Raw genomic sequence first — 20960 nt, forward strand, 5'->3', positions numbered from 1 at the left:
GGAATGTCCACCAGAGCTGTTGCCCGTGAATTGAATGTTCATTTCTCTACCATAAGCCGTCTCCAAAGGCATTTCAGAGAATTTGGCAGTACATAGCATCTTTGTTCAGTGTGTAACATGCTAGAAACACAATAATCAATGCAATAATTATCCAGTCATAGACCCTTAAGCATTTTGACATTTAAATCCAGCAACTTTACAGCAACCTTTTTTTTCTAGACAGTGAATATACACACACAAACAAATGTGTCCATTTACAAATAAATAAATAAATAACTTGTAAAAATAGAAGTTAATCTGTCGAGTCTTGATGGAAGGCAATGCCTGGATGTAAAACTGGATGTAAAACTTTCAGATGACATGACATTTTTGTTTGTTCATCTCTTTCTGCTTTAGCAAAGTTGTGCATATACCAAAATGCTTCTTTTTTTTTCTTTTTTTTTAAACTTCGTTGTTACATTAATTATTATTATTTTTTAGTTCTTCATGTTGTTTATTTGAGTTACTGGAACCCCACATGGAAAAAAATAAATAAATGCAACAACTCACAGGTTAACCACACTCACTCTTGAATACAAGTGTGAATCCTAAAAATGTAAGAATCACTTTAGTTATAGAATTCAATTGTCACTGTTGTTTATATGTCACTTAATCATCATTTTGCTCCTGTGTAAATGCAGGTATGGAGACTTGGGGGTGGTTTCTTTGGATTTGTTCAAACAACACCTGAGCATTTTTTTGGTGACTTTTGCTCTGACACATTAAGTTTGAAGTACTGTATGAAGTACTGGTTGTGTAAGAATGGTTCATGTCATCCCAGTCCTCCCAGTTCCTGCACTGCCAGTGATTAGAGAAGGGACACCCCCTTCCTCTGGCCCTCCCTTTCCCGTTTTGTGTGGAGCGGTGATGAAACCGGCTCTGCTCCATGAGTTCTGCCCCTCCGCGCTCCTCTCCTCCGCTCCTCCTCTGACAGCCCAAACCACCGTTTCGCCTCGCTCGATCACACCCCCCAACACCCCCACCTCCGTTAACTCGCTCGCCGTTTCCTCTCTGTCCTTCTATGTCAATTTAATTGAGTTCTCGTCCAGTGTGCTTTGCGGTGTAGTGGTTTCGTGCGAGCACTGTGTGGCTTGCATGCTTGGCATCTGGAAAGCTTCTTTTTTTTTTTTTTTAGTTGTTTTGCATGGGGCTGTTTTTGCCAGTCTGCTTTTGCAGTATCATAATCTCATAACGTCATCAAAGCATCACATTCCTGGCTGAGCGGGATTGCACAGCTCCAGGCTAACAGGATGCACTGCATCCATCTCTTCCATACCACTAGGATTGATGTCCCAAAAACTGTGACATCAACATTGTTTTTCATCTTCTACATTCATTTCACAAAAAATCTACTGAAATGCTATCATCCTTTTTAAAAGCTTTGTTTTTGCATTTTATTTTTTCGTGTTGTTATGGTTTCTTGGGACAGGACATCCATCATTTTCCTTGCTAAGTGTATCAGGCCAGATACTGAAAGCTAATTAGCCATGAGTTGGCGAATGTGGTTTGGAAGTGTTGAGTAAATGGATGCGTTTAGTTTTTTGTTCTTTTGAAGATACATGCCACCTGTGGCGTGATTGTTTTTATTGTTTTTACTCTATTGCCCAAATTTATCTGTTTCGGTTTTCAGTCTTTAAAATATCGTTGTTTGTGTTCAACAGAACAAAGTCATTAAGGTTTAGAATGACACAAGGGCAAGTAAACTGTTTATTTTTTTTGGTGAACTACTTCGTTAACAAGTCTGAAATACAACTTTTGATGAAATTAAATGAAAAGTTAAAGTTAAATGAGCCAGTAAAATGCTCAGAGTAAGCACATTTGTCTCCACACACCAGTTGAATTTGATATTAATGTAGCAATAAGCTAAACATCCTACAGCTTAACTATATTATTATATATATTAAAGTTATGAACTATATTGTTCTAAGTGCACTCTTAAAAATAAAGTTTCCAAAAGGATGTTTTTGCAGTGATGCCACAGAAGAACCATTTTGGTTCCTTGAAGAACCTTCCAGTGAACAGTTCTTGAAAGAACCATGTTTTTAATGATCTTAAGAACCTATTCTGCAATGGAAAGGTTCCACACTCTCTAAAATAAAGATTTTCAGCGATGCCATAGAACTGATAGAAGAACCATATTGTGAAGAACATTTTATTAATCTTAAAGAAACTTTTTCCACAATAAAGAACCTCTTGTGCAGTGGAAAGGATCTATGGATGTTAAATGTTCTTCATGGAACCATCAATGCCCATTAAGAACATTTACTTTTAAGAGTGTAAGAATGTTTAATGTGCTTAATATCGTTAATACAACGCACAACATCTCGAGAGTGACATGATACATGCTCTATAGACTTGACTCATAGCTTTTTGACATCTTGAGCAAACAGATGGCAGTTGTCTGCTGCCATCTGTGACGTGGGACACCATAGTCTCTTCCTCAGACAGTCAGCCCCTGCTTGATGAAGATTTAGTGTGCATTGCAGGCATGAGAGATATGGGTACCTGCATTGGAGTAAATGAATTACTCAACCTCCAGGTGTGAACTTAAAATATAAGTAAATGTTTGGGGTTTTTTTATTCATAGGAATGCATTTTCACTACTTGTACCTTTGTTTTAATGAATTGAATTAAAATGATCATGATATGAACCTTGCCAAATTGCTTCATAAGAACTTGTCACCCATTTTTTTTAAGCTAGCAGGACGTCTGAAATCTTCTCTCTAAATGTTACATTTCTTTTCTTCTCACTTAGATGGCTGCCTTGCAGAGTCCATTCTACGGGGACAAAATGAACCTGTACTCTCTGTGTAAAAAGATCGAGCAGTGTGACTACCCCCCACTACCGTCTGACCATTACTCTGAAGAGGTATGTTTCAAGCTCAAAGAATTGCACATGCAGATTTCGCCACATTGACCAAGTTGCTTTGTCTGAAAGTGACTTCCGTGACTGTGAGCTGTGCTTCATACATCGCTACACTATTGACAATAGGCAATTACCTTTTTGGCCTAGGAAATTTTGTCGAAATTTTGCTAATGTGGCCGAACCTTAATAGTTGTGTCAATCTCACTAATGGCCCTGATATACTTCAAGCGAAATCGAAGAACGAACTGCTGTGATGCCATTTCGAACAAAATCAGGCCAAAACGAACTTCGTTTGGAGTTTGTTTTGGCAGTTCAGAAAAGCTTGCTAAAGCAAATTTTCCTACCTTTGTACTACCATTGGTTCATGGCGATTATGTAATAGATAGGTGTGCCCTTATTAGTCAGTCAAGGTTAAGCCACGTTTCCACCGCAGGAACTTTCCCCAGGAACTAGGAACTTTGGGCTGGTACTCGATGTGTTTACACCGCAGGAACCAGGGTCTAAATGAAGTTCCGGGGAAGTTTCAGGGGTGGGACTTGTGCGCTGCACAAGCTGATTGGTTGTGTTCACGCTTCATTTTGGTTGGATGACTCCACGCAGCATTTTATTTATTTTTAACCTCCCTTTTTAAAAAATCTATTGCGGTTCGTGTCGTGGCTTCATGCAGTAAGAGTTGTCTGTCTGCAAATATGGAATTTAATTTAAAAAAACTGGTGGACTGGCGACGAGTTTCAGGCTTTATTTTGTGGAAGAGGAAACTTTCTGCACGTTCGTCCCAGCCATCTCACGGTCAATGTCAGCAATAGCTGATAACATACAAATTTTATATCTAACGTTAGCATTACGAGCTTACTGAACACGCTTTATCAGTGCTCGTCTCTTTTCTGCCACAGCTTTTATTATTAAGTCATTATGTTTACACATTGCAAGGCACTCCAAACCATGTTACAAATTTACTATAACAGGATTGAAATAGCGCTTTGAGGTTAGTAACAAACAACTATTTACAAGACTGTCACTATTTATGATTGATAGACGGGGTTCAGGCTTTTTTTAAGCGTATTTGCGAAAGAGGGAATTTTTGCGCGTTCGTCCCAGGCATCTCACAATAACTGATAACATACGTTGTCTAATTTTATACGCATACGAGTTTTCTGAACACGCTTTAGTATCAGTGCTCGTCTATTTTGTTTTGTTAATTACCTCGTTAGTAAACCAATACATAACTGCAGCACAGTTTGAATCTCCTCCATACTTATTATAAATGTGGCGCTCAAAACTGATTACTGTCCGTCGCAGACTGGGAGGAGCAGTTGCGCGCAGTTTACCTTCCCGGTACTTTAGACCGCGGTGTAAACGCAGAAAGCCACTGGTCTGGGGCAAAAAATGTTCCTGGGAAAAAAGTTCCTGGGACAAATTGTTCCGGGTAATTTCGGTGGAAACGCGGCTTTAGACGTCTCTGAGTGAGAACATGAACACACTGGAGAGCTACTTTATAGTAGAAAATGTTGTACTTCTGATGAAACGAGACACTGACACTGTTTTTCATGTTTAATACAGTAAAGCTGCTTGATTTTAATTAATCTATTGTATAAAGTGCTATATAAATAAACATGACGTGACTTTACTGGAGTGCCGAATTGCAGAGCTCGTGCAAACAAATCCATGTTTCTATAATCGGATGCTTTTCTTATGCTGGCATGGAGTACTTTCCATAAGATCATCTCTCAATGCAAATCAAACCATCTATTAGGCTAACTGAAATAAAACCATGCCAATCTCTAGGTATGGTGAAGGCTATGTGATGATGTGGGGCTATTTTAATTCCAAAGGCCAAGGGAACTTTATCAGGATGCATAGTATCCTGGATCCATGAAGTAACTGGCCTTTAAAAATAAAAATCTGCCTGCCTCTATGGGAATTTAACATAGGGGTGTCCAGACTTATGCACCCTGTATTTTAAGGAAGAACATTTATTTATTTACGATACATTATTCATTCACAAAGAAAATTGGTGTCCTTAAAGGTTGGATTTTTCCTAATTTTTTTAATTAAGGCATTAAGTTCAATTTCCAAAAGATGATTTTTTTATTCCTCTTTTTAGTCAACTTTAGCATGGGTGTCTAAACTTATGCATAGCACTGTATTTACATATCCATCTAAACGTCGCTCTCAGCAGTGTGGGCGTGGTCGGATATTCGCTACCAGTATATCGCTGATCACACATTTCGAACTTCGTTTTACTCCTAAAGAAAGAACGAAAAATAACTTTGTCGTGAGTATATCAGGGCCTTAAGAGCTTATTTACAAGAGAAGATATTTTGAATAATGATTCAACTGTTTTTGTCCCTACATTGAAAGCCAGTGGGGTCCAATGTTGTGGACCACACATTGGACCCCATTGACTTTCATTGCATGTACAAAATACATTTTTCAAAAGTCAAATGGGTTTGGAACAACATTAGGGTGAGTAAATGATGACCAAATAATCAGAACGATCTCTTTTAGTTACTCCCCATACTTGTGAACAGCATGTTCAATACTGGTCCATCAAGCAGTCCATCACCAAAACAACATGTGCATTTCCAGCATGGAAAGCCGGTCTTTCCACGTAACATGCCGGCACTCTCTGATGTCAACCATTGGAGAACCCACAAAATCCTCCGATAGATCCGGCACGTCCGACCAAAGCTGCCATTATTATTATTTACAAGCCTGGCACGACTCTTCCTCCATTCAGCACTTCCTTCAGCTTTCCAGTGCTGCAGGAAGGTCTGCCTCCCTCCCTGTCTACATGTAAACAATGCTCCTGAAGGCGAAAGGCAAAAAAGTGTCAGCCGCTCATCTTTGGTGTGTCATTTACCGTCTCTTGTATCTCACCTGACTGACAGCCCCCCTTAAAACGGGTGGGGGGGGGGGGACCGCGACCATCGAACCCCCCGCGTTTCTCTCGTGCAAAAGCATGAATATTTTACATATCTGCATCCTTACTCGCCCCCACAGCCGCCGCCTCCTATTTCTTCTCCACTAATTCTCAGACTGTCTGCATTTGCATTTCACATGCCGGGCTGATTAGGAGACGCCGCGCCATGCAACAGCAGCCAGGCCCCGGCAAGAGAGGCGGTTGCCATGGCGATCTGACACAGGGGCATCTTCTTTCCTTCCGCTTTTTTTCCCCCCTTTCCCCCACTTTTAATGATGCCGCTGCTGCTTGCCTGGGCTTAGTTTACTTCTCAGTGCAGCACCACGACTATCATTCCCGTCCCTCACTGGCGGGGACTGTATGTTTGTGTACTTCTTTTATGTGTAGAATGTTTGTAGCAGAGAATTAACAAACATTCGCAGGGCCAGAGGGCTTCTTGCTGGAAGATACATTGCTTGGAGCCTTTCCCTCGGCTTTCCTGTTCTCTGAGCTCTGTTCTCTGAAACACTTGCCATTTTTGTCAATCATCTTGTTTGTCTTAAACCAATGACTAATACAGGGATCCAGACTCCAACTAAAACTGTTGCAAATATATTTTTTATTATTATTATTATTATTAAAAAAGTATGCTTTAGTGAGTCAAAAAAAAAAAAAAAAATGTTTATATGTGTATGTATGTGTGTATATATGTTTATTTTTTCCCCATTCAAAAGTTTGGGGTCTAAGTGGGGTTTGTCTGGTGCTTTGTATTATTGATCTGTATTATGAAATAACATCTTATATTTTCATCTTTTTTTTTCTTTTTTTTTTCACAAGCTGAGAAAACTGGTAGATATGTGCATCAACCCCGACCCAGAGAAAAGACCTGACATCACCTACGTATACAGCATCGCCAAGCACATGCAAGCCTTGACGATCGCAAACTGAGTTTGCTTACCCGATTCCTCTTGCTTCTACTCTGAAGACCTTCATCTGGCCCACCAGTGTCATTTAAAGCTTGTTTTGCTCCATCGTAATGAAACCTGGCATCTTTCAGTACAAAACATACAATGTAAGGCACAAAGCAAGGCCTTTGGTATACCAAAACAACATAAAAAAGACAAAAAATGACCTTTTAATATAGCTCTCCTAAGAAGAAAATAGAAAATTAAGCAGTGTTCTAAAAACTGGTTTGACTTGATTTTTGCTCGTTTCGATGCTGGTACAGTGCGATGATTGTGTATATACCTTAATTTTTTTCTGTTACCGCATTAGCATGAAATCTGAGATGCTTTTCACAATCCCATAACACCCTTCCAAGAACTTTTTTTTTTTATGAGAAAAACATCCCTATAAAAAGAGAATGAAAATTCCCCTTAAAAAGCAACTTTCTTGCATTAAAACATTTAGGAGGTTTGTCGTTCTATTAAAAGAGAGTGATATCATAGTGGTATTTGTCGCAATTTTTATGGGCTAAATTACTAGTCCATATCTAAACCTCAGCAGTTTGTACTTGCATCTTGCTGTGATGCCAGAAAAACATGCTCTCAGTCCCAAGTAATTTTTATTTCCTCGCCGTCCCTACCGCACCTAAAACATGTTTATTGCGATTCTTCTTGGGATTTTAGGTCTTGGACCATTTGCGGTTTTAAAATGCATTAAATAAATCATTGATCATAACAATACGGTGCATTTGCGTTATCGTATAACGCATTCAGCATGAGGAAATTATTCCCAGTATCCGCACCTTTACGGCTGATACTTGAACTTTAATAAATGTTTAATGCAAAGGCCTCACTTGCAATGCAGTTACTTATAAATATTCACACATTCTCTATGCCTTCATAGTGCCTTGCTCTGAAAAGAAAAAGAAAACAGTGCCTTTCTTCTTGTAAACCAAAAGTTTTTTTTTTTGTTTTTTTTAAGCGATTGGCTCTAATTACGTCATTCAATTGGTTTACATGCGACACATCCTGAAAGAGGTACGTTTACAAATGACTTTTTACAATGAGTCTGTTTGGCCTTGTACAATTCCACGCAAACTTTTGACCTCTTCCAGACTATAATCTATGTGCTCATGTGCTGCTTTCCAGAATGTGGCTTGTGATCTTTGCAAACTCGGTCTAATATGAGTTACACAAGCGTATGAAGTTATAATATACAGACAGCAGCTATTATGCAGCACCTTTTGCAGACAGTATGATTTGCTGTGATAGTACCAAGTATAAAATGGTATGTTTTTTGTAACTTTAATCGAGAGCATTTTTAGTGTTTACCCTTTTCTTTTTCTTTTTTTTTTTTTATGTATTTTGCAATAATCACCTTTTTCTTTCGCCTTACGTTAACACGATAACAGATTATGCTTGTTGCCTTATAGATAATAGTATGTATTTATCTCAACAAAGCACTCAAAGCCTTCTCCAGCGAGATCTGGATCCTTTACCACGGTAAAGCACACATGAATCGGACGCTCACGGTCTGTACTCTACTCTACTTTCACCCAAATCGTTTGGGAGCGACAGGCAACTTTTTATTTATTTGTCTTTTTTGGACTGTTTATTTGAACGTTTAACATTCAAGATGCACATTAATTCTTTGTATGCTAATTGAAATGGAAAAAAATAAATAAAATGAAATGACATAAACCATTTACTCTGGTGTTTTTGATTATTTATGAAAGTTTGATATCCGTTTAGCATTCTCAAAATTAGCATAACATTGAAACCGTTTCACTTTTTAACTATAAAACTCTTATTTGTGCTGCTTTTCAGAGTGTTCTTAATTGCACATGCCAATCAATCCCCCAAAGCGTCGCCCACTCGTATTTGCTTGTGTTTATTTGTATTGTTTTAGCGACTGTCTCCGCTTAGCCCCGAGCTTTATTAGCTGGCAGCGTGTCGCGCCCGTGCCCCAGGGTCCACGTCCGGCTTATTCCCTCCAGGAAAGACATCGACAAGGGGACTATTTCCTCTCATTCTAATGAATTCCTCAAGGAAAGCGGTTCAATTTTATCACTGGAAATTGCTCCCTTGAAACTGCCAGAACAACGAAAACAAACTTCAGTAAACACCACAATTGATATCTGGATTGTTGTTTCCAACCTCGTGCAAGGTGCTACCTTTACCCAGACTGGTCCAATGTCGACATTAGTTATGAAAAAGGGCTTTTTTTATTTGTTGTCTGTGCACTTAGTGTACATTTTGATATTGGAAAACAGATGCAGGTATCCATCTAGTGGTGATACAGTCTAACTGCATAACACAGACTGACACTAACCTGCATGGAACCGTCTGTTGTACAGCTCACATTGTTAGATGAGAGGCATGTCTATACTGCTTTTAGCTCATTATGAGCAGTGGAATCAAATAGCAAACATGATTATGATTGTACACTGCTGAACAAACGTTTAGGGTCCAATTTTCTTTATTTAATAGAAATTAATAGTTTTATTCAGCAAGGATTCATTAAAATTGTGTGAGTAGTGAGAGTAAAGACATTGATAATCAGAAATGTTTCTTGATCATCAAATCAGCATTTTAGTGTGATTTCTGAAGGATCATGTGACACTGAAGACTGGAGTAATGATGCTGAAAATACAGCTTTGATCACAGGAATAAATTACGTTTTACTATATATTCACATAGACAACAGCTGTTTTAGATTGGAATAATATTTCACAATATTACTGTATTTTTGATTAAATAAATGCAGCTTTTTTGAGCATAAGAGACTTCTTTCACAATCTTACCGAATCCAAACTTTTAAATAGTACTGTAATTTTTTTTAGTAACACTCTATTTACTATTTAACCATATTTAAATGGCTAAATATTAGTCTTTTTTTAGAGTTTAATTTGCTCGGAAGCCAATTTATGACTGAATCATTGAAGAATCATTCTTTTGAGTCAATGGGTTTTTTTCTTCTTCAATGAATTTGTCGATTAGGTTCTCAAATCTATGTTAGCAAAATCATTCAAAAGTAACTGGAAAGATCATTAAAAAGTTCTGCTAATTTAGTGGTAGCATGATGTATTTCCTAACGTCCAACAATTGCATCAGTCAGTCTGAAGAAATTGAGATGATTTTTTTTTTTTTTTTTTTTCGCTGTTCGCAAAACATGTTCCAAAGTAGTGTAGACCTGTTATTGAACAGTATGCTAGTTGTTACCCACTGATCCGTTTTACACTTTGTCGGCAGACTGCACAGACACTGAGAGATGTCACTACAGAAGCCGAACTGACTCAGATGTTTTTACCTTTTGCACCAAGGCCAAATATATTCTCTTTCCTTAAGATCCAGGTGCTTGGTTCAGCTCTCTGTATCTGTCTGTTGCCAGAGGGACCAGCACTTGTAACGTGTCCCTTCTGCATTGGCAGCAGATTCAGCTGCTGGCAGCATTTTCATAGATTTTTTTTTCTTTTTTTTTTTTTCTGTATTTCGGCAAGAGAAACGTGCCGTTTCTCTTTAGGTCTGGTTCTTGAGGCGAGTTTCGCCTCTTTCACGCCGTTTGAAGTGGCCGGGAAGCTGACGCTTTATTGGCCGATTGTGTGGTCAGCAGAGAGTGTCAGCTTTTGAGCCAAACTTTGTCCAAGTTTGGAGCTGTGAGTGCAGCAGGGACAACAAACAAGTCCTAATCGGGGCGAAAAAAAACCAAGTAGACAATGTTCGTTTCCCCCAGTGGACACGTATGGAGGAAAATAGCTTGCGCATCTCAGGATTTTTTTCTTTTTTGAAAGGATTTGTGCTTTGAAACATGAAATGTCAATAGCATGCAGGTTTGAAATAGCTTGTGGCGCATGCTTGGCAACTTTAAACCAATTAGTTTGTGAGAGGAAGAGAATTATCAAGGGATGATCTCCAAACATCAACCATTCAAACCGTTGCTGGTTTTTTTTTTGTTTTTTTTTTTTTAAATGTATTATTATTATTTGAAAAGTTTTCTCCAAAATGCTATGTCTGGCAATATCTTAGAACTGCGGTTTCTAAGGAAAAAAAGAACAACAGCGAGTAAACTCTGCCTTATGTATTGTTAATGATTCTGTTTTTACTTTCCTTTTGTTCTTTATTGGGTCATTCTACAAAACGCGTTCCCTCATACATGCGTGGTAAAATGACTTTAACAATGAATATCTGATTCCAGCTTTTATTGTGTTACCATAAACAGTTTTCAACATGCATTAACAAAAATATATTTTTTGGGGTCTCTTCCCACCCGTTTGTTTTTAACTTCACTTTGCTATTTTGGCAAATATGTATGGAAGGCATTTTCTGTCAAATTTAAATAAATAAATTAAATGATTAAAATTAAAATTAAAACCAGATTAACGATTTCATTACAGAAAACTACGCAAAATATGTGACAAAATTGAGAATGAAATTAAATGATTTCATTTTCACAGCATTATCCCTGTCAAATTGAAAAATAAAATGCAATTGGTGATTTCACATTTCATTTTCACTACAGTCTCGAGGCAAGACGGCCAATATTAAAATGAAAAGCCAAACGTGAAAAAGAAACTACAAATGCAGTTTTTACAATGCTCTTTAGTAACACTCACGCAATAATAGTGAGACAATTCAAATACAAATGTAAATTTTCGTTTTCATTTTAATTCCTCTTTTATTTCACAGTTTTCATTTTCGTTTTCATTTTCAAAGACAACCTGCATGCAAATTCTATGTTAATGAGTGGGTGTGGCTTATTCTAGTAACGGCGCTGAGACACGCCTTCTGTAAAGCGAAGTCGTCGACATCCCGTGTGCATGAGTTGAATGTGTGAATTGAAATTATTTAAATGTGATTATATTGTAATCGAGACGACGAGATATGGCGAAGTCTGTTAGATATACTCGAATCAGGGCTGCCCTTTGTCGCCGGTTCTGTTCATAATTTTTATGGACAGAATTTCTAGGCGCAGCCAGGGGCCGGAGGGGGTCAGGTTTGGGGACCACACGATTTCATCTCTGCTCTTTGCGGATGATGTTGTCTTGCTGGCTTCATCAAACCAGGACCTCCAGCATGCACTGAGACGGTTTGCAGAGTGTGAAGCGGCTGGGATGAGAATCAGCACCTCCAAATCCGAGGCCATGGTTCTCAGTCGGAAAAGGGTGGTTTGCCCGCTTCAGGTTGGTGGAGAGTTCCTGCCTCAAGTGGAGGAGTTTAAGTATCTTGGGGTCTTGTTCACGAGTGAGGGAAGGATGGAACGGGAGATTGACAGGCGGATCGGTGCAGCTTCTGCAGTAATGCGGTGAAATCACCCATTGCATTTTATTTTTCAATTTGACAGGGATAATGCTGTGAAAACGAAATCATTTAATTTCGTTCTCAATTTTGTCAAATTTTTTGCATAGTTTTCTGTAATGAAATCGTTAATCTGGTTTTAATTTTCATTTTAATCATTTCATTTATTTATTTAAATTTGGCAGAAAATGCCTTCCATAAATATGCACACATTTATGAAAAATAAAGATGTTTATAAAAGCTAACATTTTTGTCTTTTTTATTACATAATTTTAACATTTTGATTGACAAAATGTATTATTTAAAGGAAGTTATTCGTCTACCCTGTTAACATTTTTTTTTTTTTTTTTTTTTTTTTTTTTTGTCAAATCGTCATCCTTAAAAACTTTTCTGCTTTTTTGGTAATTTTATGTTATGCTGTTTTGTTTGTGCTTTGGGGATAATCTTAACATGTCAACTAGGGGTGGGAGTCGCCAGAGGCTCTACAATACGATATTATTACGATACTTAAGCCCCGATACAATAGACCTTATTCAGAGCAGTGCCATGACAGGTATGAAAGCGAGTCTGTGAGAGATAGATTTGACGTGTTTTCAGTGGCATTTGCTGTAAATAGCTGTGTAAAGCTCACAGATCACTTATAATTTTCCACAGCTCATGTTGTCTGGAGTTATTTTGTCTACTGAAACTCGCATTAAATTACAGTACATCCCACTAAAGAGATGCATGTCTATCCCTATAGCCTCACTTTCATTCCTGTTAAAAATCAAAGATGGCGCCGCTGTAAATAAGGTCTATATTGCAATTTTAAACATTTTGCGATTATGCTGAGTATTGTGATACATTGCGATTTATTACCTTTTTTCAACTGCAAATGTCCCCAAAGGAAAACTTTCTCCATATATATTTAGTAGATAAAGATAAAGTTCTCACTCTGGTCATTTCACATCTATATATCCATCTCCTCCTTCCCTTTCTTGTTCAATATTTTGTAATAGAAATTAAAGTTGTCAAATAAAAATTTGTTTTTACAGTAAATATAGTTTTAAGCAGTTTTACAAAAAAACACCCTAACAAGTCAAAGGTGACAGTGTTCAGTTATGAAATGTAATTATGTGCTGAATCATATTTATACTGTTGTCATAGGAAAATACATCAGTTTGCCATTAACAGCATATAACTTGGGCGCAAGATGGTGCTATGTAGTTATTTTCATGTGAAATAGCCTACACAAAAACAGTTTTCTTTTTTCAGTAGAGTATATAACCAGTGTCACCTACCTTATGTAACATTAATGTAACAGGTGAGCTCTCAGGTAATCATTATGCAGGCTGTTTTAATAATACTTCTTCACCCTGGAAATTAACATGAAAATATCAAGACTTGGCATATTAATAAAAAAAAATATTAAAAAAAATGATGTCTATATATGGGTAAATCATTTATAATTAACACAACACAACATTCTGTAAAAACATAAGAATTGTCCATTTTGATTTCATGGTGACTCTAACAAGACGCAATGCGTTAACTTAATGTTTAAAATCATGCCAAAACAAATAGGCCTGTTGTTTTCATTACTTCCATTTACAGATGACAGTAATCTGACAATGAACTGTGTTTTATGCATACCATGCACACATAAGCACATACAATACTGTTGTCCATGTACTCCATGTATTATGGGTTTTTTTTCCAGAGGAAGCATGGGGAAATACATGGTCATCTGTGGTGAACCTTAACAAAGTAAAAAAAAAAAGGCTACCCTCTGAGCGGGACCTATAAACATTTGAATACCATCTCCTGGTATTTTTAGATCTTGTTGCCCGGCCAAGGAAGCATCTCTAGAAATTTTTGGGGTTTTTCACAAGCTAACTATTGGAAACAAATGCTAGGTTGAGGTTTCAAGAGAAATCTGATCCAGAGAGTGTCTTTACAGGTGGTTTTTACCCACAGCTGCTTTAAATTCTGAAGCCTTTCCAACCAAAATGTCACATCCCATCCTGTTGCCTCCCTCCATCAAGCTGCGAATGAGAAAAAAAAAGTAAATAGACTTGCTTGAGTAAGCATGAAAAGAGAGAATGTTTGCCATTATTTTCTTTTGGACTCCAATCTGGAGTGTAAAGTAATTAAAATCATTCGGAGTCTAAAAAACAATAATTCGCAAGAGAAACAGGGTTCATCCTGTAAGTACGTAAATGGTAATGGTGCATCGTTGATGTGTTTTTTTTTTTTTTTTTTTTATGCAAAATAAGTCTGCAATACATTTAACTTAGCATACATGTTTGGTTATTTGGATTTTATCAGTTTCATTCAGGCTTATATTACTTTTTTAAATCACTGTAGTCATTCTCGCCGTTTTATCAGACTGTGCTTATGCTCTAGCTGGAAAATACAAGAAAATTTGAAAGCAATTAATGTTAATTTTGTTTTAGTTCTAGTTTTTGTCTTGATGAAGGTATCCTCAAAATTTAATTCAACCTGGGTCAAAAACATTTTGTGTTTCAAGGAACTGACTTTTTTTTTCCTCATTGTTTTGTTTGCATTCTTTAAGGGATTTAAATAATTTGCATTTATGTTGATTTTGAATTAAGGACAATCTTGTCTGGATAGGTTCAAACTTTATGATAAATGAGCTTGGTGTAACAAACAAGATGTTATGCAGAATGATTATGGAAAACTTATTGTGCTGCCATGTCATAAACATGTCAGATGTGATAATGTGATATTCTCTTTCAAGTGTTATTACCCTAACTGCTATGACATGAGTCCTGCTCCTTTTGAAAGGTTTGGGGTTTTTTTCTCGCAGATTCGTACAGGAAAACTCATTTAATCCAGCGCATTTGCTCGTTGCCTCATATCCTGTGGAATGGCAGATCGCTCCTGGATGCCAACCACTACGACCGAATCCTTTAGACTGCGTTCGCCTACACATTAGAGCCCTTTGGACTCGGGCTCCCACCGTTTTCCAGTGCTGTAATGTTGTGCAGGTCCCTAGTAAATCAAAAACGCTACCAGATGCAGGCGTCCTCTGAGCTTTTGCCTCCCCAACCTCACTGAATGAAATGCTCTGTTTTGGAGCCTTGATTTACGCGGCGAGCGTGCGACCACAGGCATTCCTGCATAAACCTGTGGCCTCGCTGCACACTGAAGCAAAAGCCCGCGTCTGCCTGTGCGTTCCCACGCTTTCCTCTGTACTGCATGCCAGCGGAGGCTGTACCGCTGGTCTCCGGTCATTACGAGAAGAAAGACACGCAGGGAAGTCGCTGCCGAGATGCTTTTCATTTTCTGATGACCTTGTGTGTCCTTCGTTTAGAAGAAAACCGCTTTGAAATCGCATCTACATCACATTCAACGTGGTTTAGAGTTGACGTCAATGCAGCTGGAGATAGCTGAAGTTTGTACAACAACGTTTTCCAGAACAAAATTACTTTGTACGCCATCACAAGCAACAGCAATAGACTATATATATATATTTAGAGGTGAAACATCTGTTTTAGACAAATTCCTTTGCCCGGGGAGAATAGAGCGAGCTGTTGTCGGCTCTATTTGTTGACAGCTTTTAACGCAAGAGAAGACTTCCTGTGTTTCAAAAAGTGGTTTGCTCTGACAGCAACGAGGCAACAAAGTGGCATGACCTGCCGCATCTGTGAAAACACCTAATTTCTCTCTTCTAAATGACAAGTATTGCATATCTATCATGAAGGTGGGGGGCATCCTGTCGGATTACTCTTGACGCGGGCTTCTATCAGGATGAGGCTTAGCCCCACCTCCATGTGGCAGGGCCAAAAAAAGTGTGAGGATGCCGGCCTGGAGTTCTCTCTGCGATAAACAAGTAGACAGCATTCATTTTGAGGGAAAACGGCAAGGGAAACGGTTGCGTGAGGATGGAGCTGCCTTTTCCTGACAAACTGCTCGGTGTGTTCTTTTTCCTATTCTCAGTTTTTTTTTTCTTTTTTTTTTTCCAAACAACACCTGTCACGCTGTTACTGTAAAGTCCAATTAACACAGTCGTCCTAGCCGCCCTCCTTCCCTCCCCTGCTTCTTCTCTACCTGTTCTTGTCAGCCAGAGCTCAGGCTTTGTCTTAAGACCAGCCCACCTGGAATAAGGATAACAATAATGTGTTGGATCTTCAATGCAGGTGGTGATTAGTGAAGGATATTTGTCGGGTAAAATGTCATTGAAAATCTGTCGACAGACAATTTCTTTGCATCAATCGTTTGTTGCGGTTGTAGTTTCTTGTAGGATTTACTTTATTTGCTAAAATGATGTTCTGGTGGCCTTCTGTTACGACCAGTATGAGTGTCCAAACATCTTTTATAAACATCTTGATTAAAACATATGAACCATGTTGATTTCAAATGGTTATAAAACATTTATACTATTATCAAGAATATATGAAATTACTATGTAAATTATAGTGTATAGTGATCAGTTCCTGTTTTATTTGGTTATTTCTTTTTGATTTTCTGTTTTATATTTATGTTAATGTAGATAATTGTTTTATCCTGCATGTTGGTTGCAACACATGAGTTTGATTTGACAAACAATATACTATAAACTACTTCAGAATTTTGTTTTTTAATTAGGAGGAATTTGATGTATGGGCAGTTTAATCACCCCAGTATTTTTTGATTTTATTGTAATGTAAATGTAATATAATTGTAAATGTATATAAATGTATTTTTATAAAAAAAAAAAAAAAGTTTTCTAAGGAAGAATAGGACTGAGACCTGTAGTGTTCTCATTTTTTTTGTGTTCTGTGAAATTCTCAAGGTTCTTTCTGTAACCTGCATGAGGTACGGCAAGTTAAAACATTAGATATCAACTTAAAATTGTATCACTCTTTATGACATTTTGAGGTGTTGAGTGTGAAATGCATGTAATATGCATTTATGCAAATACATGAACATGGAAATTATTCCTTGAATTCATTTAAAGGCCAACATTTGCATACAGAGTCATAATTAACTATTTACAACTTCGGTCCCAACGAGCATACTGAATGTGAATATTTCGCGCAATGGTCCACCAAGCCCCCTTCCAATTAAGTATGCTGCATGAAATCTCTTCCACTGCGACAGAGCCTCGGACTCTCTGTGTTTGTTTGAAATGATCCAGAGAGTGCAAAGTTTGGAGGCGAGGCACCAGAATTGACTCTCAGCACCTAACCTTTCTGACAATTTCCCCTGTGTGCATGCGAGAACGGGAAAAAGTTGCCCTGATTAGCTTACAGTTTGCTCAAAAATCAGCATAATAAAGCATTTGAATAGGATGAAGAGATCTAACATCCTCTGCTTGTTTACGATTGCTCGGCGGAGATGCCACGTCGCCTCCTCTCTGACCCTGAGGCACGGAGTCACTTAATGCACTGCGTTTCCATTCTGCGCTCCCGTTTCGGCGGCAACCAGCAGCGAGGGAGATCCCGATGGAGGCCGGATAGAGCGTAGCCCCTCCAGGCAGTCCTGGGGTGCAGTTACCCCCGGTATGCGTCTCTGCATGGTAATGAAGTTGAGATGCACCACCATGAAGTAGACGGAGGAGCAAGGCTACTCACCAAGGACTGACCCGTGGTTCAGAGGAGAGGAGACTGGCGCAGAGGGAGAGCCCCTTCGCACAATGATCAGAGGAACTGTGCCTTCGATGCGACGCTGAAGGCAGCGCTGAAAAAAAAAAAACCCAACTGATTAGATGTTGCTGTCGCCCATGCAGCTAGCTGGAAAGCCTTCTTCGTATTCTGGGGCTTGTTTGTTTCTTGCCCCCTCTAAGCCTTTTGTCATCCTCAGACAGCGACGGATGCAAGTTCTCTGTGGTGTGGGGCTTTGCTCGTAATTAGCTGAAAGTTCTCAGACTTGACAGGAAGAAAGTGTGGCAGAAGCTCAGAATGTGCGCTTGTTTATTGTTTCTTTTCTTTTTTATTCGCCCCAAAATCGTTCTCTGAATAAATCAAAAACTCTTTTGCTCCCAGACTTTAAGACTGATTTTGAACTCTTTATTTCATCAGGAGCGTAGAGTTTTATAGTAAGTTACAGTATCAAAAAGTGTGTAAACTGAACAGTCCTTTTCGGTCCAGAAAACACAAACTTTCCTCACAAGAAGTTAACGCCAAACGTTTTGATTGTGACAGTATTTCCTGCACTACGCTGGATCGTATTTCACGCGGTTTACATGCAGAACAAGGTTGATAGTATTGCATAGGGCAATAATTTATAGATTCTGAAGAGCCTGCATCTCTTTTTTATCTGCTTCTTCGGTTATACAGAGGTCCTGAGATGTCAGATGTGTTCATCTTATCTCAAGCTTGTTCTGAATTAACGAGAAAAATAAACGGACCTTTTCTATCATTTCTCTTTGGATACTTACAACTGATGCAATATGCTGGTCTTCATGAGTCTATGCTAAAGCCCCAGTGAGGGATAAACTTCTCTTCCCTGAATCCAGATTTTGACAGCAAAAGGGCTTCTATATTTATAGTCAAGTAAGTTTTAACTCTTCTAAGACCACCCTAAGCAGCTTTGTCAAAATAACAATATTCATCCAGTCTTGTGCCAAATAACACAAGGGAATGTCAACATGCACTACTTGTACAAGAATTCGGACACTTCCAACACTGAGGGCGCTTATGCTTCTTAAATAGGCACTGGTGTTAAACTTCCTAACACTTTTGGTGTTACAAAATGGACTACCCAGGGTCTAGAAGGTGCTCCAGGCATGTACATCAAGAGAAGGAGTATACCTCACAGTGAATGTGTGATATTATGGCCAGGCTCGGCCACCAATAGAGGCCAGTCCGTACCCCGACAGTGCAACCTCCTGGCACAAAGGATGGTCCTGCCGAAGCTTTCCGGCCCCATTAGCACCCGAGCGTCAAGGCAAAGCTCCAGAACCTCATTCATTATTCATCGGTGCGCAGACAGAGGCCCTGATAAATTCTCACTTTAAGTGACAATGAGTGACAGAGCCTGGGGTTTTTTATGGCCATCCCCTCCCTGCCGCCAGTTGCGCGCTGGCCAAAGGTCCAGCCTGATCCTCCACTAATGACCGGCATGATGTATGTGCAGTGAAGCGGAGGCTGACACCGGTGCTCTACCGTCCCGCTCCCCCAGTCCCACACCGGGGGTAAGCTCCATCCCATCCCGGGAGCTCAGTAGGCCACGGAAACTCCTCATTAGCTAGGACACAGAGTTAACCTGGAGGGGAGGTGGTAAAGGTAAGAGAATGGAGAGTGAATGGGAGGGGTTTTGGTCATGGTGGTGGGACAGTCATCTTATTTATACACTACCTTGGCCTGGGATTGCAATGCAACACCCTCACATGGACCACCTACCCTTACTCTCGCTGAATATTAAGTCCTTGATAAGCTCCACCAAATGTTTAAAATACCATTTATTGTTCAGAAATGCATGACCTTGTGCAAGCAGACAATAATTAACATCTCAATGTGAATATTTAGATAGAACTGTCATTGTTTTTCTGTGGATTTCTGTAGAATTTTTCTGGGTATCTGTAACAATACGGTGAGTATTGACTTGCTCAGGGTTTGGTATTGAAACTTCAAAGGCATTTCAACATTTTATTCTATTTTAACTTTCAGCTGGTGATGGGAGGGGTCCTTAGCCTCTGTTTGTATCTGTACGTCTCCAGTGATATCGATTGAATTGGATTTTAACCCCTCTTCTTTGCGCTGCACTGAAGACAAATGCTTTCAGTGGAACAAAGGCTGCATACTGTGTGTGGCTAGCTTTTGAGAGCCAAGTCTCTGGGGTGCAGCCAATGTATCTTTCCAAAAAAAGGTATTTCTCTGGGGAATGCTTTGCCATTCCAAGTTCCTGATGTAGGCCTTGCTCATTATTATTGTCTTTATTGCAATGATGTTGTTAAATAAGTGTTTTAATATGTGAACTTATTTCCTAGTGTATCAAATTGGGATATAATAATTGGGAAATACACTAGGCCAGACAATAAACACTGCATACTGTGATTTTTCTTGTTCTTATTTTGAGATTTGAAAGTTAAATTCAATGTAATGCAGTTTACATTTTCAGAGTAAAAACATAAGAATTCAGAATGCTTCACATGCTAATCAAGGTGATACCATAAGCTGATGTTTATTAGCTTTAGCCATGATAAAGAACAAACACATTCGTTTACACTACTCATTAGCAATACCTCATTAGATCGGTGTCTCTGTTTCATCGCTGATAGGTCATCCACCAGGAGCTTTTTATTACCAATTCCTTCGGGCAGCCAAGGAATGGTCCCCCAGTACCTCACTTATTTTGTTGCCACTAATGTCTTATTCTACCGATTAGTATGCTAAAAAAAAAATTATAACAAGCATGTATGATTAAATTTGATGGACTTGGAAATGTTACCACAAAGTGTTTTTGAAGTATTTTCATCTGTGGCCCTTTTTACAGCTGGTATTGATGCATTTTGTATTATTGGATCACAAGTAGACGAGGGAGACACATAACCGTTTACACCTGGTGTTTTAATCCATCTCTTTTAACCACTTCTGTCCTGATTTCTTCAAGAGGAGGGTCTATGGGTGGGTAAATGTATGGACTTTTTCCAATCTTTGATCTAATGAACAAAATTTACATATGAATGTGACCGGAAATGACGGAGAACATGCAGAGAGCAGCAACTTTTGTTTCTGCTCTGAAAGCTGCAAGAATGCTGTGAGTGCATGTTAGAAAACCAAACTTGGGTCTTCAGTCGACAAAGTTTAAATCTCGTCTGGCTAGCGCGCTTCCAATAATGTTTAGGCATTAGGTCAGTAGGTGGAGAGTAGACTGTCTTTTGTGGCTGTTCAACCACATGAGCGTTTACACTACGAAAGCAATCCGGTCGAATGCGCTTTCGACTACCTGTGGTCGAAAGTGGACAAGCTCAAAGCGTTTTAGACCC

At 38.8% G+C, this 20960-nt stretch overlaps 1 protein-coding gene across 2 annotated transcripts in view; it reads left to right on the forward strand.

Moving 5' to 3' along the window:
• The window catches only part of nek7 (NIMA-related kinase 7), a 65212-nt gene extending 56757 nt beyond the window's left edge, over window positions 1-8455 (forward strand). For both annotated transcript variants that reach the window (XM_084117702.1, XM_084117703.1), the window contains exons 9-10: window positions 2795-2908; window positions 6645-8455. In XM_084117702.1, coding sequence (XP_083973828.1) covers window positions 2795-2908; window positions 6645-6755 — 225 coding nt within the window. In that variant the 3' untranslated portion in view covers window positions 6756-8455. The remainder of the gene's footprint in view (window positions 1-2794; window positions 2909-6644) is intronic.
• Window positions 8456-20960: the final 12505 nt, after the last annotated feature.

This window comes from Abramis brama (genome assembly GCF_963993115.1).
Source record: "Abramis brama genome assembly, chromosome: 6".
Classification (NCBI taxonomy): Eukaryota; Metazoa; Chordata; class Actinopteri; order Cypriniformes; family Leuciscidae; genus Abramis; species Abramis brama.